This window comes from Histoplasma capsulatum, genomic scaffold, assembly GCF_000149585.1.
Source record: "Histoplasma capsulatum NAm1 scaffold_1 genomic scaffold, whole genome shotgun sequence".
Taxonomy (NCBI): domain Eukaryota; kingdom Fungi; phylum Ascomycota; class Eurotiomycetes; order Onygenales; family Ajellomycetaceae; genus Histoplasma; species Histoplasma mississippiense.
Window position 1 is genome coordinate 5,658,610 of NW_001813982.1, and position 16,951 is coordinate 5,675,560.

Consider the following 16,951-nt stretch of genomic DNA (forward strand, 5'->3'; position numbering starts at 1 on the left):
ATGTGGGTTGTAAATTCAAAACGAAGAAGTTGCAAAAATTGACATCTGACAACTCTTAAAAAGGGCACCTCATTATTTTCGAATTGGCTTTGGAAAACTCGCTACCAGTTCAGCACCAAGGAAGCAGGCGCAACATCGTGATTTTCAATGGGAGGCCATAGGACAAGGAAATGATGTTAATAAATAAATAATATCCATGAATAAAAATAAAGCCCTTATATCAAGAACTCCCTTTGTTAACGTCTTATGTTGGCGCAAATCTCCTTTCCATCCTCTTAACAAAATGCCTTTGGGCTCTCACAAGACAGATGTTCCGATAGACCACGTATCAAGCCAAGTCGACCTAGCCTCCGGGATAATAAGGTATATTTGCAGATCGGAGCCTGCACCCTCTAAAGAGTGTCCTACACTGAGGGTGAGTAGGGAGGGTAGCCTATCAGATATTCTGTCTCGCTCTGATAATTTTGATATGAATCAGCGAGCTCTAGATATTCGCTGACCCTCATTGTTTAAGGGCGTATAAACTGCCTTATAGGTAGAGCTGTAAATGCCACGCATGCCTTGGCATATCCTGTTGGTATAAGAAGCTCATTGGTCCGATCTCCGCCAGGCAATTGTCCGATGGAAGCACCATGGTGTAGTTTCAGAGGACACATTGGAATGGGGATCCTTGGGTCCTTTAGCCACTCTCTTGGAATCAAAAAGTGCCATCAACGCCATCCATCCACTGTCCAAAAAAAGGTCTCGAAATTAGAAGGCGCGGGTAATACCCAATTAAATTCCAATTCATAAACGATACATGGATGGGTAGCTCGGCATATAAACTGAACCATTCCAAAATGGACTTCGGACGGTAAGTCCATTAAACTGATGTGGGTCGGTAACAGACCCCTGAACGTTATTCTTGCTCCTGTTACAACTTAGTACAGATACAGGCACTGAGTTGGCCCAGAACTAGGGATGATAGACGACTAAGAGAGAGAGTTCAAGGGTTTTCGGGGTTTCTGTGTCTGACCTTGGAATACTTTCTGCGGGCCGATGGCATATCCGAACTTGCCGAGAATTAGCCCTCGCTAGATCTTAAAAAAGGGTAAAATTGAACTGAAGTGCTAGAAGTAGATCCGTGATTGGAACAAAATGGCTCTGGTTGGAAAGTAGATTAAAAAAATAGTAAGCAGCATTGGAATATTGATATCCATATTCTTGCTTCAGTAGGACGGAGCCTAGCATTTGGGTCTTCGTAAACAATTATTTTTTTGACATTTCGCATTACAATCGCATAAATATCATCTATCATCATGACTTAACTGCAAATTCCTCCTCGCCAAGCAACCACATTCCAGCACCAAGGACAAATACTGCAATTCTCCCATCCCGCACCAGCTTCCCCAGTATTTGTATCCAAGCTCGTGCATTCCTGAGTTGGCCTTCTGTAGCACTAGTCAGAGCTCGAGTCCCACTCAGCACAACCTCCCCTGTCAAAAAAAGTATAAAGGGATTTTGCGCAGTTGCGGGAGGCGGCGGATTCGTTCCGTACGTCGAAACTGAGGACAGGAACAGGCTGAGCAAATATATGCCTATTGCTAGAGAGAACACCACATGCATAAGCTTCCAGATAGACGCAATCCGCTGCTCCCCCGGCGAAGCAGGTTGCGAATCCCCATTAAAGAAGAACGTGGATATGGATGGGGGAACACCAAAGGCAGAGGCAATATCGGCTAGCTTAAACGCTGGTCCATCTCCGGAGAATGTGTCGTTGTCACCTGATCCTCCCCCGAATAAGCTGCCTAGTAAGTTTGCTGGATCTTGAGTAGGAGACGGTTGGTCCAATGGCTGTTGTGAGCGTAAAAAAGCTCGCAGATACTCTTCCTGCGCTTTGAGATTTTCGGGGGCCTGATCTTCAACATTGGGCGGTGGAGGTAAAGGAGATGATGATTTCGACAGTGTTTGTGGGCGGTGTCCGGGAGTTGGAGATGAATCGGAAAGCGAAGGGGGAGAATCCTCTCTCAATGCTATAGAATGATAATTAGAAAAAGATAAAACCCACAACCTGACAGTCGCAGACGAAGGCGATATCTTACTGCTTGCAGGTGTCCGTCCACTGAGGCTGGTGATCTTGTCAAGCCTCGCGGAGCCATCTGCTTTAATCTTAGCTTCGCGGCGCTCACGGCGAAGGCGAGCCGCCCGCTGGGCTGGAGATTCCTCTGCCGCTGACATTGTGGTCAGATAAATAGAGTATATAGCGGGATATTATTTAAGTCGGCTCTCGTTTTGGCTGTCGAGGACAACATTGAGGCTCAGGCTTGACGCTTGGCATGGCTGGGCTAGTGATGTCACATGATAAATTTAGACGCCAGTCAAGAAGCCCTTCGCTCCTCTTGCTCAGTTTCATCACTCAGTGCTACACCCACACGACTATAATTGCAGCTGCTGTTGCAAATGCTAGGGCATGGAATGTCCTACCAGGTCTCCTTGTTTTGAAACGTCATGTTGCCCTCTCATTGTCCCTCAGCAAGAAGGCGGGTCGACCCGGTACCCTTTTCTATTGATTAACAGTATTTTCAGGGCAATATGACCTATTTCGAACAAATCCCTTGTGAATACCCCAATGTTTGATACAGAGAATGACGTGATCATCACGTAATGTCCGCATGGTAACCAACTAAGTGAGAGAAGCATCCCGTGTGGGCTTTTAGCCCGGAACCGGCTCTGATTACGCACCCGGATGGAAGAATTGGAACATTCGGCCTCTCTAGAGGTTGCTCATTTCCTATACATGGCACAACTTGTAGTCTTATATCCACCGATATAAACTCGTCCCCAGAGAGCCGTTCAAAAGCCAGGATCCCTAGGTGCCTCCATTGAATCAAAACGTTTGTCACGTGTGCTCACAGGGGCCCAACTTAAGCCGGAAACCATCATCCTCATGAATAACGTCACCAGGTTGGGCTCGGAGTCCTAGTTTTGGGAGAAATGAATGTGAAGTTTCCCTTAGCCAATAAAAGGTCGTAACCAAACCGAACTCGAGATGGTGGTAGGAAACCTTGAAGCTAACATTATCCATCCGGAATCGCCACTATGACGTCTTTCCTACTGGGAGAGCTGTAATAGTGCCAATTCAACATCGCTATGATCTTTTATGTTCATCAATATCAGTTGTGTTATTGACCCGCGAGGGCAAGTGCTGGTAATCCCTTCTCCTCTCTCTGGTAAATCAGCAGATGCTGCGGTTCCATTCTTCATTATATCTGTCAATGAACTCTGCCATTCAACATGACGAGTCAAACTCAAAGCTACCCTGGTGGGCACTGGGGTGCCAACAATCCGATTCCCACAGTCCAAAAGTTCCTACGTAACTTGGACCGAGAAAAGGAAGAAAGGGATAGGCAAATTGATAAAGCAACCAAGCTCAAACAGGAAGATGAGCGGAATAGGCAGATTCAAAGGGGTGAACAGGATGAAGACACGGAAGTGACATCCCATATCCCCTTGCAGCCAAGGAAACGTGGGCGCAAAGTAACAGACCCGACAACAGGCAGAGAGGTAGAGATCGACGATGTTGGAGATGAGTTTATGGGCACAGTTAAAGAGCCCCAGGTATCTGTCCGCCATGCAATTTAGCCAAGCGCACCGTTAACGAATTTCAAGCTCTCTGTACCCAATGCAAATCTCGAGAAACCGACGGTATGTCCGGCACCAAAATTATTGCTGCCCGGTTCAATGCTTATGATACAATGTAGCCCATGAAAACAGAACCAACTCAAGATTTGCGAGAGTACAAACGTGTTCAAGATCTTGTCTCACCACCAGATCCTATTGCCGAAGGCACTACATCTGATGTGCCAATACATGGAGAGAAAACTAATATTTTGTTTCACCCCACTCCATCTATCAGCTATGAACCAATGTACAAGGCATTAGAAAGACGTGCGACAGTGCTTTCTCTATGTATATTTTGCGGTATCGTGATTCCGGGGAAGTTGATCGGTGGCTCTCTCAAAGGACTCATCCCTATTGCTATATGTATTGCCTCCAGTGTATGGCTGTGGATGCAAGACCTCATCCGTAAAGGACGAGATATGGAATGGAGCAGCGAACAACGTCGCGGTGAAATAGTACGTACTTCTGGTCAGATTATCGTTTGGTCAATTGCTGACTCTATCCAAGGCCACCGTTAATTTACTGCCAGAATCAGTCGAATGGATGAATACGTTTCTGTCAATAGTCTGGGGACTTCTAAATCCAGAAATGTTCTCAAGCGTTGCAGATACCATTGAAGATGTTATGCAAGTTTCCGTACCCGGAATAATTGAGAATGTCCGTGTGGCTGAGATCGACCAAGGTTCGAATCCATTTCGGATACTCAGCTTGCGAGCACTGCCAGATAGTCAAGCGATGGACCTGAAAAATGCGGAACATGAATACAACAAGGAAACAAAATCTGTAGAAGAAGCTGCTGCGGATGAGGAAGGAGGCTCCCATTATAACCTTGAATGCTCGTTTGCATATCACTCCAAACCAAGCGGTGCAAGTTCTTCTTCAAAAGCTGCCAACATGCATATGCTTCTGGTATTCTACCTTGGTATCAAAGGGCTTTTTGGTGTTCCGTTGCCGGTTTTCGCCGAATTGATTCAGCTCGTTGGCACTGTGAGACTCCGACTACAGATGACCCCCGACCCACCCTTCGCTAAAACGTTGACGTTCAGTTTGATGGGAGTACCTCATGTCCGGGCGGGCTGCGTTCCGATGGTCAAAAGAGGAGTAAATATCCTCAATTTGCCACTGATTTCCAATTTTGTTAACTACGCTATCAAAACTGCTGCGAGTTTGTACGTTGCGCCAAAGTCGATGTGTATCGATCTGCACAGGCTCCTACAGGGAGATACAGTCCAAAAGGATACTCAAGCACTGGGGATTATGTGGATCAGGATACACCGAGCCACAGGACTCAGCAAACAGGATAGACGAGGCAGCGAAGGCGGAGGCAGTGATCCTTATATCAATCTGTCCTTTTCAAAATACGGAAAGCCGATGTATTGTACTAGGGTCATTACCGATGATCTCAATCCAGTATGGGAAGAATCAGCTGCGCTCCTGGTCACACCAGAGCTCATAAAGGCCGATGAACAACTTAGCGTTGAACTATGGGATTCCGACCGCAATACTGCGGATGATATCGTTGGGAAAGTCGAAATTTCCATACGGAAGATGCTGAGCCATCCTGGAAAAATGTACCAGCTAACCTCCAAGCTTCAAGGGATGGATGTTGGTTCTGAGATGCCGGGGGAACTTCATTGGGAGGTTGGGTACTTCGGAAAGCCGCGATTCCGATCTGCTCTTCGGACAGATGGGAAAGATCCCAATCTGCCGCTGACAATGAAGGATAACCCAGCACTGCAAGATGAGAAGGGAACCCTGGATACTGATGAAGCTTATGCTGTTGCTCATACACCCCCCGATCCACTTTGGCCAAGTGGCATTTGCAGTGTGATCATTCACCAAATCGTGAATTTGGAGCTGGCAAACATTAAGGGGAGCTTTGCGAATGGCCGACACAGAAATAGCGAGTACGAGCCCGCTAAACCATATGGTGAAATTACAGATGAAGAAGGAAAGCACCTTCCGACTAGCTACTGCACTATCCTTTTGAACGACGAACTTGTATGCCCTCTCTTTTCCTTTTTTGGATGCCCTGATCTCGTTAATTCTAACCGCTTTCGCCATAGATTTACCGCACTCGAGCAAAGGCCGTAAGCAGCAAACCCATATTCAATGCAGGAACCGAAAAATTTGTGCGCGATTGGAGATCCGCGATTGTTACCGTTACTGTCCGGGACCGGAGACATCGGGAACATGACCCGATTCTGGGGGTTGTTCCCCTTAAGCTGTCCGATATTTTGCAAACTAGTTCCCAGGTAACGCGTTGGTATCCATTGGATGGGGGCATTGGCTTTGGACGTGCTCGAATCTCCCTTTTGTTTAGAAGCGTCGAAACAAGGCTCCCGCCGCCTCTTCTTGGTTGGAACGTCGGATCTTTCCAGATTACATCAGACCGCATTACTGCGCTGGATTACCATCACCATGCCAAGCTTAAGGTACGAACGAGCGGGAGTATTGGTTCGCTGCCCCGAGGAGTGTGCAGTACGCTTGAGGGTGGCAAAGGCATGTACTTCGACACGAGCTCGAAGGAGTTGAAAGACCGGATCCGCCTGCCAGTTAAATACAGACATAGATCTGCGATCATTTTTGAGCTTCGCAAGGGAGATAAGCTGGGATGTGCCGTTTTCTGGCTCAATCAATGCACGGACAATGAAGACGCGGACATCGACATCCCGATCTGGAACACAAGGAACGAAGCGCGACTGACACAGAACTACATCACTGAAGAAAAATGGCAGCAGAAACGAGTTCCAGGCTTGGAAGACCTTACCATGATAGGACGCCTTCAGTTCAAAGCCAAATTCTCCTCCGGCATCGACGAGGGTCACCGCCCCTTGGTTCAGGACAATAACTCCCGTGAAACGTTTGAGACGTGGGAAGCATGCATATCAGAAGGTGTGAGGGATCGAACCATTTCAAGGGAATTGCCGAACTTCGTTCAAGAGCTGCATGACAAGTCTCTCATTCAGGAGCGGGATATCCTCCGACGAGCTAGTTCTGAGGAGCGGAGACGCTGGATCGATGTGGACGGAATCGATTGGAGAGAGGCATTTGGCACCGACCCGAATGAGATTGCGGACCACCAACGGCGTAACCTCATTGACCTAGGCGTCGAGGACCACGTGCGATGTTCAGTGTCGTCTTTGCAAATTAAGGAACGGAAGAGCGGAGAGAGTTCTCATTCGGCACACCTGGGACGAGATTCAGGTTCTGCAGATAACGAACATCACACATGCGATCTTGAGAACGCCGCCGACAACGACGGTGAGTACCGTTGCCATTCCGAATCCGAATCAGAATCCGATACTGATACTGACGCGAAAGAAGCCGATTCGTTTACGACGACAGACACCAACCGACGGTCATCGGAGACGAATCGGGAGCGCGCACAACGCATCGGCAACAAGGCAAATAAACGGACAGAGCACCGCAAGCAGAGGGGAATCATGCAGTGGAAGCCAGCACGTAATGCGGCGTTTGCAAAGGATGAGGCATCATTCGCCATTAAGAAAGTTAAGAATAGGTTTGCGGGCGGGCTATCGGGGAGAGAACCTGACATCGAAACAGAGGTCAGCGGCTGAATGGAGTTACATGCAGTTTGCCTCTGACAATGTCTTTCCTCGTTCTTTGGACTTGGTCTCTCTCGTTGGCCTTTTCCTTTAAAAATTTATTTGGGGACAATTTATTTTCAATCTTTTTTCCCGTTGCGAATTCCCTTTATGATCGATCCTACATCAATTTGACTAAATAACTGAGCCCAGTTTGATCAGCACCATTTCACTGATGAGAGTATAGAGATAACTACTAGTATCTGTGATACCGCCAATGAAATTGAGCGTCATGCGCAGTTAATGAAGTACTCAAGCTAAGTAAGTAAGAACTTCCAAATCAAGAAAAAGAAAAGGCCAAATCACAAAAATCCAAATGAAGAAGGTGATAATATCAGGAAAATAGAGATAGAAGTAAAAATAACCAATATCCCCAACCATCCATCGTTGTCCAGGTCCCTTTTCTACATAGTAGTAATCAGCTTCGAAAAGTCGCTTAGGGACGGAGTGCCTGGACTAATTAATCTTTCCAACTTCCTCCACGCCTTCCCCTCTCCTCCCTGAGGGCAACTCACGTCTAGCGACCTGATTCTGAATTGGTGAATGGAGGAGACATCTCATCTCCATTGTATTCAATGATCAAGCTAGTGGGCATAGGCGCGGGTATTTTAAGACATTAAAGGGAGTTGTCGGCTTTTGGTTTGTCCCCCTTTCCTTTCCCCCCCCCCCCCCCACCCAGCCCCGCCCGTTCCCGTCAAAAAGAAAAGGAAAGGAAAAGAAAAAGAAACGAAAGAAACTGGTGACTATCAAAGAATAAAAATTGTAACCGACTACGCGGTAGTTAACCCACTAGTTAGGACCCCAGCGCGCTGGGGGGAAAGCGGATATATCAGCATCCAAGTAAGTTTTATAACGACCACGACCTATCTACTCCGTATCCCGGCTACATTCCCGGAAATTTTCTATTCTATTTTATAAGCGGGCGTAAAAACTCCCGAATCATCCTTCGAACTATCGAATGCTAGTTACTACGTACTATCATGATGTTAGAGCTGAGTTGCTGTCCACATGGTTGGTAGGAGGATGCACCACGATGTATGCACAGCGTATGCATAGCCGCTAACTAGCGTCTAATAATAATATATATATAAAAAAAACCCGATAATGAGTCTCCTGGGTGTCAGTAGGTACTGATAGACTGATAGACTGATAGACTGACAGTCAATCAGATCAAAATCGCTTATTGTCGGAACTGAATAAGTCCGAATATTGTCCCAAATACTGAATATCGATAAAATAAATTGAATTGCTTATTCTCACTCCAATAATTAGATGATAACCAGTCAGTATTTATAGTTAACCGGGCCCTAGATGATTTGTAAGCTGCCGCTCACCTGCAACCTCTGGTCGGCCCCTCGTTCCGAGGGTCCGCCATCTCAACGTTATCCGCCATCTCAACGCGATTATTTTCAAATACGCGAATCTCTTTTTTCAAAATGCAATAATCAACCAATGTGATGACTTCTACATATATTTTAATAGAGAATAAGATCACAGAGGCTCTAGATTCCATAGCCGATATTGAAAAACCCAATATCAAAGCATTGGCAAGAGATTATAACCTTCCCTATTCCCGTCTGCTCAATCGATACAATGGCCGTGCTCCGCGAACTCATCGACCTCCTGCTAATCGACTTTTATCTTTTGAGCAGGAAAAATCACTTTGTCAGTATATAGAAGCTCTAGATAAGCTATGCCTACCTCCCAATCGATCGATGATCTTTGGTGCTGCTCGATTCCTACTTGCGCAGAGCCATACAGATTCTACCACACCTGCACCTGGGCTTGGAGAGCACTGGGTCAAAAGATTTCTCAAACGCCATCCAGAGTATAATGTACGCAAGCAGAAGACCATTGATATATTACGGAAACAGGCTCATCAACCATCTCATATCCTTGATTGGTTTAACCGGTTCAAAGAAACAGTCAATAAATATGGAATTCAAGATTGCGATATCTACAACTTCGATGAAACAGGGTTCAGAATAGGAATTGGACATGATCAATGGATTGTAACGCGAGATCCTCGAAGACGGGCCTATGTTGGAAGTTCAAATAATAGAGAAAGTCTTACTATCATTGAAGGAGTTGCAACTGATGGCTTTACCATTCCTCCCTTATATATTCTCACCGCGAAGCAGCTACAGGAGCGGTGGACAGATGAAATAGAGAAGGATGCCATGATAGCTACATCCGACACTGGGTATAATAATGATCAAATCTCTTTTCAGTGGATTCAGCATTTCCATCGGTTTACAAAAGCTCGCAACAAAGGAACCCACCGTCTGCTTCTATTAGATGGATTTGACTCCCATTGCACCTTTGAATTCATGGATTTTTGTGAAAAGAACAACATCATTCCCTTCTATCTCATCCCGCATACGAGTCACCTATTACAACCTCTGGATGTTGGTGTTTTTCAAGCCTTTAAGCATCATCATTCAGTGGCAGTTGAAGAAGCAACAAGACGCGGCTGTGAGAAGTTCACAAAGGTTGAATTTCTTCATGCTATCACCTCCATACGAAAAGCAACATTCAGAGTTCATACAATCAAACATGGATGGGAAGCAACTGGCCTACTTCCATTCAATCCTTCAATTGTCCTTAATAAATTGCGTGAATTCGAGACTACTCCTTGAGAATCTTCAAATTCAGATTCCATGGATTCAGATACTTGGTATACTCCTTCAACTGTACGCCAATTCAACCGATATAAACGCAAACTCGAGGCTTTGGAAGAGGAAGATGAAGATAACTATGATGAGGACTATATATATGAAGGATTACAGAAGCTTTATAAGGGTAGTATTGCAATGGCCAATACAGTGGCTCTTTTGCAGGAGGAGCTCTCGCAGACAACTGCCGCCTCGGCTGCTCGCAAACGCCGTCTGAACGGCTCACGGAGGGTAGTTCATAAAGGAGGAGTCATCTCTGCAGATAATATTCGCAAAATGACAGCTATTCATCATCAGATTGGTATTGAGGAGGCATTGGAGAAGTTACGGCCAAAATTGAAGAAGGTTATGAAGGAACTTAAGAGATATTGCAGAGACAAAGGCATTTATGTTAATGCCACCAAATTTACAAGGAATTCACGGCAATAGTTCATTTACAATATAATCTATTTGTATCTATCAAATATAGATTCATTGGTTGATAAATCAACTGAATATCATGGGTATAAGTGGGCAGTAACGTTGAGATGGCGGATAACGTTGAGATGGCGGACCCTCGGAACGAGGGGCCGACCAGAGGTTGCAGGTGAGCGGCAGCTTACAAATCATCTAGGGCCCGGTTAAGGAAAAGTATGCTTGCTTATATGAGCAAGGTAGTGATTCGGTGAGGCATTGCTCAGTTTCATATAGTGAGACGTTCCAGGTTTCAACTTATGGTCACCTTAGCCCAAACTCAAACAAGGCAGCTGGATATACATAGTAGGCATATCTCTCTGCACCGAGTTTATTACGTGCTAGTATAACTAACTGATCTCTCTCTCTTCCTCTTCTCTCTTTATTGTAGAAAAACCAACTTTCTGTGCAAAAAACCTGTAACGTGACCTCATGTGATATCACATGCACTCTATCAAATTGATCCAGCCAGCTCTGTGATCAGTACAACTCTGATATTGATATATCCACTAGATATCATCGCTATCGCTATACATCATTGCTATACATCATTGCTACATATCATCACTAGCTATCATTGCTATTGCTACATATCATTGCTATATATCATCGCTAGCTATCATTGCTATCGCTATCATTGCTAACTATCATCGATATATATCATTGATAGATATCATTCATTCAAGCAGATGAGTACATAAATAGATCAATAGACAGTCAGATAGTCATCTAACAAATCAGTATTATCAGATAAATAAATAACTAAATGATAATATTTATTCTTATAGAGATTAATTGAATGTTGAGCAGCCATATGAGCCTATATCGATTGAAAGATAGAGAGGTAGATAGCTAGCTAGGCTAAGCTAGCTATCTAGCTAGCACTTTTGATTCTATCTGTAATTGACTGAATATTATAATTTATACAGATAAATAGATAGATAGCTATCATTCTCTTTCATCAATAGTTAATTCAATATTTAACCAAATACAAATAAGAATAGAAGCTATCAGTCAATCATAAATCAATATTTAATTCTTCATAAAAGTTTTATATAATTCTTAGAAACTTCATAACAAACTACTCCATATAACGATGTGACGGTTGGCCGGAGGCTGCAAATGGCTGTTTTCGCCGCTGCTTTCGGCCTCCCGCTAACCGCCCAACCTCGATCATCACGTGAATCTATCCCCACGGCCGCGACCCTTCCCTCCACGCGTGGCCACGATTTTAGAAGTGCGTTTTCGTGGCTTCCAGTCACCCTCGCTCACCCTCGCTCACCCACTGCCCTTCCTTTGGGAGGGGAGGGGAGCCGTTTTTGACCCTTCACTCTGTCGGATTTGGCTCCCTCCCCAGATCATGGATCGTGTTGTTCTCTCTGCCTCCAGTCCCCGTCACTCTCACCATGCCGCCTGCGGCTCCCATCCCTCCCCTCCTTCGCAGCACTACCGGGCCAGTTCTATCCAGGAAAACGTCTAAGTCTTTCATTACTTGTTCCTGTCCCTCTCTCCTGTCGGCTCTCTCCTTGGGCCGTCTTGATCATGGCGCCTCTCTCTTGTTTGGCCGGGCCTGACAAGCAGAGCAGGAGCAAGACGGATGTCAGGTCTGCTCTGGATACCCTCTCCGCGCTGGATGCCATCTTTTCAGACAGTGGGTATGAAAGTGGCTCCGTCAGCGACGATGAAGACGACGACGACGGCCAGCTCCCCCCCGAACACTACCTGGCCTTAGCAGAGAGCCTTGATATCGCTCAGCTTCGACAGAAGCGGTACAGCCCCAGAACCCAGGAAAAACTCGATGAGACCCGTGGTTACTGGGAGAGGTAGGCAGTGGCTCATTTGACCCTTAGACTGTGTTATAAGCTCACCAGTGGCGCTGGGCAGGTATTGTCGGCATATCAAGGCTAACGCGGAGCGGCAATGGGATCGGATCTCTAATTCAGAGGAGACGGTTCGCTTCCTGTATGCATTCTTTAGCTGGCGGTGTGATATCCGTCGTGGCAAGAACAATCGAAACTGTCCGGGCATTAAGCGCAAAAGCTCACTGGAGACATTTTGGAAGTGGTGGCACCTTGTCCTCAAACAGGAAACGGCATCGGGACTCAGCAAAGATACAATTGTCAAGGTGGAGGATGTGAGCACCTATACTCTCTCTCCTCGGATCACTTAACCAGAAGCACCACTAATCTCTTGCAGGTTGTTGCACAGGTGGCCACAGAAAAAGAGCTGGCTCTTGTTGGGCGGCCAAAGAAGAACATGTATATTGAAGATGTTGCTGAGTTCGCTCAAGTCGTTCTCACCACCACTGAGATGACATTTGTCTGCGGTTGGCAGCGCATTCAAATGCTTCTCTTCTTGCAGCTTGCTGCCATCACCGCCAGCCGTCCCTCGGCGATCCTCCATCTTCGGTATCGAGATGTCGTGTTAACCCTGATTCGAGTTCCAGACGGCGGACGCCCCCGATTGTTCATATTCTTAAAACCAGAATTTACTAAAAGATTTCTCGGAGATAAGGCACCGTATGTGTTTCTGATCCTCGCGGCATGGCCTGGTTGACTGACAGAATTGATAGGAACGAGTTTAAGATTCCGGAAATCATCTTTGACCCGACCCTGGTTCTCAGCCCGCATATCTGCCTGCTGACTCTGCTCTTTCACATTGGAGGATTCAAGTCAATTTCAACAAGTGGACCAGTGTTGGATTGCGCAGAGAAACTCTACAGCGCCAAAGTGCTGGATGGCAAGGGACAGCAGCCGCTACTACTAAAGGATGAATTACTGGATAAGTTTGTGTTTTGCCAGGCGGAGCCAACATCCACCGGATTTAAAATTTGCTTGGATCAGAGGATGACTCCATCCATGGTGAGTTCCCGGATGCGCCGAGCCGGTGAGATCACGGGCTTTGAGGAGGTCGCCCACCCGTACAACCTCCGATATGCTGGAGCTAAGGCATTTAACAACAGCGGTAAGTAGCCCTCCGTTTTCTTCCTGTTGCAGTCATGTCGGAGGGCTAACGATGAACAGAGGAAGTTACGGAAGCTCTTCAGAACGTCATGCTCCAGCACGCGGATATTCGCACCTTCGTCAAGCATTATCAGGTGGACGTCGACGTTGACGCGCAGGGAATAGTCCGGAAAACAGGCTCCCAAACAGCATTGGTGCAATTTGCCTGCTCGATGAGTGCATCCATCGACCCCAACCGACCGTATAAGCTCTCTCCAGAAGAATCACGGTCCCTCAATTACCTTCCAGTTGTCCGTGGCCGTCAGGATACTGTCCAGAAGCGCAAGCGGGAATGGGAGGATCGTGAAGCCGAGTTAGAACGTGCCAACAGGGTATGCAAGACTTCTCTAGGGCACCTTGACGACAGAGTACTCGCCGAGTCCAACCCTGAGGTGCTGGAGAGACTGGAAGTTTTCCATGATCGGACAGCAGAAGCAAAGTCGGAGCACAACAAGGCTACCCGTGAGTTGCGCAACGAGAAGCAGCGGCAGCGGAACCGACAGATCCGTGAGAACCTTGAGCGCTATAAGAATGAGCAGCCTGTGATTGACCTTGAGCGACAACTGGCCGGGAAGCTGGTGGATACCAAAGTCATGGACACTTTCGAGCACGAGGCCTTCATGCCTCCCGAGCACTTAATGTTTGTTGACTGCGTGCTGACCATGCCGGGCGCTAATCTTGAAGCGGAATATCAGCGGAGGATCAACACAATCAACGCAGGAGTTGCATTCTGTGGCGTGGAGGAAGGGCGGCCCTCGCGCCGGCCCACGCAGACCCGTGGCCGGCCCACGGTCGATGATGACCCTTGTCCTCCGACCAAGCGGCAGAGGTGCTCGGTGAAGGATAACACTGAGGTCCTCTTGCACCAAGCAATGGAGTCTGTGCAGGCCAAGTCTACAGCTGAACAGCCTCAGACCTGCTTTCGGCCTCGCGTTTGCTTTCTCTGTGTTGGGAATCCTAGTTGCACGCTGGAGGACCGCATTATGAAATACGCAACATCCGGATCACTTACAAGGCACTTTCTACGAAGACATATCAACCCTCTATGGCCGGCCACTGGGGTTGAGTGCAATGTTTGTGAGGGGAAGGTGCTCCCGGCCAAATCTGCTCTTCTAAGTCATGCAGAGGAGGCCCATGGAACTGTTGTGCGGGGTCGCGCTCGGGAGAAACTGGCGTTGGAATATCAACGGAGCCTAGAGAACTAGTTTTGTACAATAGAGATATATATATATATATAATAAAAGGAGCTGCGGTTCTCACAAATCATGTCCAGCCTCACTCTTACTCAAATGCATGCTATATCAAAACACAAACAAAAAGCAAGTCACGCTACAATACGCTATCAACATATACACTGAATCTGCATTAGTTTACAATGTCTGGGTTATTTTCCGCATCTTGAAGCGTTTTAATCATGTTCCGGGATAGATTGGAATTTTCTTTCTTCCACCGTCCGCCGTTTGGAAAGACAAGCCGTCGTAAACGGTTGACACAAGAGATCAAGGACTGATAGCTCGGTGTGAAATAGTCTCCAGCAATTCTAAGAAAGTCGCTCTCCTCACTTATCACTCCTTGCTTTGCAGCCGCCAGCTCTTCAGTACTCATATAATTCCATTTCTCAAACCGCTCGACAGTGCTTCCCTTCCCTGGGCCGTCATAGTGAATGCATATCCAGAACAGGACCCAGAAGAACGACTCCAGATCATGCATGAAACAATGCTTTTCGCCGTACAAGACACCGATGGCCATGAACTCCCTGGTGCCCGTCTTGCCCCGTGCGCCGGAAGATGCATCCCGTTGTACCCTGATTGCCAGGTCAAGGTCGATCAGAAAGGCAGGCCATGATGGGTTGTCCTTGTCTTCGTTCACCATCAGGTTCCGCGGGGAAACGTCGCATTGGATGAGGCCAGCCTCGTCGTGGAGTGACATGTATCCTTCAATACAGCCGGCTAGCCCAGTAAGAAGGATAGCCTTCGAACTACTCTCATAGATTGGTTTCCCGTAATCCCGGATAACGACGCGGCGGTGAACTCGATTGAATGGGGCTGAGCCGCCTGCAGATTTGGACGGAGAACTTGACTGGGTACGCTTACTTGGGGGAGGAGGAAATGCCGTGTCCACGCAGTCAGAGGATCGCTTCTGGCCGGTGGTGCTGCCCTGGCTCTTTTGTCCTCTTTGAGACCTACTACGCCGCACTGTCGCCTTAAAGCCACCTTTCTCATCTTTCATCGGAATACTGAGGCCCTTTCGGATAGCCAAGACATCATCATGCTTGCCGTCAATGCGAACGGTTTCGTGGTGATAGTACCTCGCGACATTCTTGACCCCCTTCGCCATCGCTTCTCGCAACAACTCTCCTTCCTCGTTGCGTTCCGGATACTGCCAGGAGTCCTTGACAACCAGCGGCGTCCGTGATTTGTCTGTCTCACAGTGTGCCTTCCAGCAGGTTGTGGCTCGCCCGGCGACGCAGCGTGCTCGTCCGACAATCCCGTCGATGATCAGCCGTTCGTTCGTACCGTCTTTCTCAATCTCGATATACCGTTCGGTCCCAGTTGTGACGATGGTGGGATCAAACCCAAGTTGCTCCCGGCTCATCAGGAGGAATCCAAGGACGACAGACACAAATTGAAGGCCGTCCTGGTTTATGTTGAACTCCTCCGACGCGATCCCGCCCAGGCGGTCAAAGTTCCATAGTCGCAGGAACGGCCCGCAGAGGGTGAACCCGAGCACAAAACGACGGGTGTCCTGCGCAGAAAGGACCTCCCTGGAATACCTGCCAAGATCAAACCATGCCCCGGATTTCCTGTCGTATTTCGGATCATTCTTCAGCTCTCCTGGCACCAGGATCTGCGACCAGCGGCATCTGGAGTCTTCTGTGGCCGTCGGATCATCGACAAAGCCGATATCGAGCTTTCTCTCCGCGATAGACCCCTGTAGTGGCTGGCTTGGCTGTGCGAGAGGTCTGCGGTCGATCTTCCAGGACGGCTCTTGCGCTTCGGCTAATCGTACGAGCTCAGCGATGATGTTAGCCAGCCATCCCAGAACGTCTTTTTCTGCCGCAAGTTCAGGCCAGCCCCGCCAGCCCTTCTCTTCACTGTAAAGTGGGTTGTCTCCCCTCTTGCACCCTTCCAACACCACTTGTGAAGCTGCAGTGAGTTGTGGAATGTTTCCAAAGTACGCGTCAAAGAACCCAGGGATATCGACGTGTATCTCTCCAAGCTCCTCCTTCAGCACAAAGTCAACGTGCTTTCGGTATTCTGTAGAATTGACGAAACTGCTAGTGTTGCGCAACCAGGGCGTCTGCTGGATTGATGATATGGGGCGCGGAGGAGTGGTGACTCGTGTGACGGGGTCAATAAGACTAAGGACGGCGTTCCAGACATTGACGTCCAGGTCTTTTTGGATGACGAGCCGCGCCAACGCTCGGCAGTGGTTGTAGGTGAGGTGGTTTTGTTGGAGGCGCCTCGCAACTCGGACAGCAAGGTTTTCATAAGCCGGGGCGATGAGCCTCTTGATGGAGATCCGGCTCTCTCCCCCATCAAGGTGGTAAGGA

The 16,951-nt window shown here is 47.7% G+C and overlaps 6 protein-coding genes across 6 annotated transcripts; 3 read left to right on the forward strand and 3 right to left on the reverse strand.

Moving 5' to 3' along the window:
* Positions 1 to 1,296: 1,296 nt before the first annotated feature.
* Positions 1,297 to 2,217, reverse strand: HCAG_01608 (predicted protein; the record flags this gene model as incomplete). Its single annotated transcript, XM_001544511.1, has 2 exons — positions 1,297 to 2,012; positions 2,082 to 2,217. 2 exons carry the CDS (start codon positions 2,215 to 2,217, stop codon positions 1,297 to 1,299), a joined length of 852 nt encoding a protein of 283 aa, XP_001544561.1.
* A 1,056-nt stretch (positions 2,218 to 3,273) lies between these two features.
* On the forward strand, positions 3,274 to 7,241 carry HCAG_01609 (conserved hypothetical protein; the record flags this gene model as incomplete). The annotated part of the gene is made up of 4 exons (XM_001544512.1): positions 3,274 to 3,597; positions 3,741 to 4,115; positions 4,168 to 5,661; positions 5,727 to 7,241. The coding sequence occupies 4 exons, from the start codon at positions 3,274 to 3,276 to the stop codon at positions 7,239 to 7,241; spliced, it is 3,708 nt and encodes a 1,235-aa protein (XP_001544562.1).
* A 1,608-nt stretch (positions 7,242 to 8,849) lies between these two features.
* HCAG_01610 (predicted protein) lies at positions 8,850 to 9,450 on the reverse strand (the record flags this gene model as incomplete). The annotated part of the gene is made up of 3 exons (XM_001544513.1): positions 8,850 to 8,894; positions 8,970 to 9,032; positions 9,400 to 9,450. 3 exons carry the CDS (start codon positions 9,448 to 9,450, stop codon positions 8,850 to 8,852), a joined length of 159 nt encoding a protein of 52 aa, XP_001544563.1.
* Positions 9,451 to 9,928: 478 nt separating this feature from the next.
* Positions 9,929 to 10,372, forward strand: HCAG_01611 (predicted protein; the record flags this gene model as incomplete). The annotated part of the gene is made up of 1 exon (XM_001544514.1): positions 9,929 to 10,372. The coding sequence occupies one exon, from the start codon at positions 9,929 to 9,931 to the stop codon at positions 10,370 to 10,372; it is 444 nt and encodes a 147-aa protein (XP_001544564.1).
* A 1,566-nt stretch (positions 10,373 to 11,938) lies between these two features.
* Positions 11,939 to 14,603, forward strand: HCAG_01612 (conserved hypothetical protein; the record flags this gene model as incomplete). The annotated part of the gene is made up of 5 exons (XM_001544515.1): positions 11,939 to 12,219; positions 12,281 to 12,530; positions 12,593 to 12,915; positions 12,969 to 13,360; positions 13,420 to 14,603. The coding sequence occupies 5 exons, from the start codon at positions 11,939 to 11,941 to the stop codon at positions 14,601 to 14,603; spliced, it is 2,430 nt and encodes an 809-aa protein (XP_001544565.1).
* A 160-nt stretch (positions 14,604 to 14,763) lies between these two features.
* Positions 14,764 to 16,889, reverse strand: HCAG_01613 (predicted protein; the record flags this gene model as incomplete). The annotated part of the gene is made up of 2 exons (XM_001544516.1): positions 14,764 to 16,736; positions 16,820 to 16,889. The coding sequence occupies 2 exons, from the start codon at positions 16,887 to 16,889 to the stop codon at positions 14,764 to 14,766; spliced, it is 2,043 nt and encodes a 680-aa protein (XP_001544566.1).
* Positions 16,890 to 16,951: the final 62 nt, after the last annotated feature.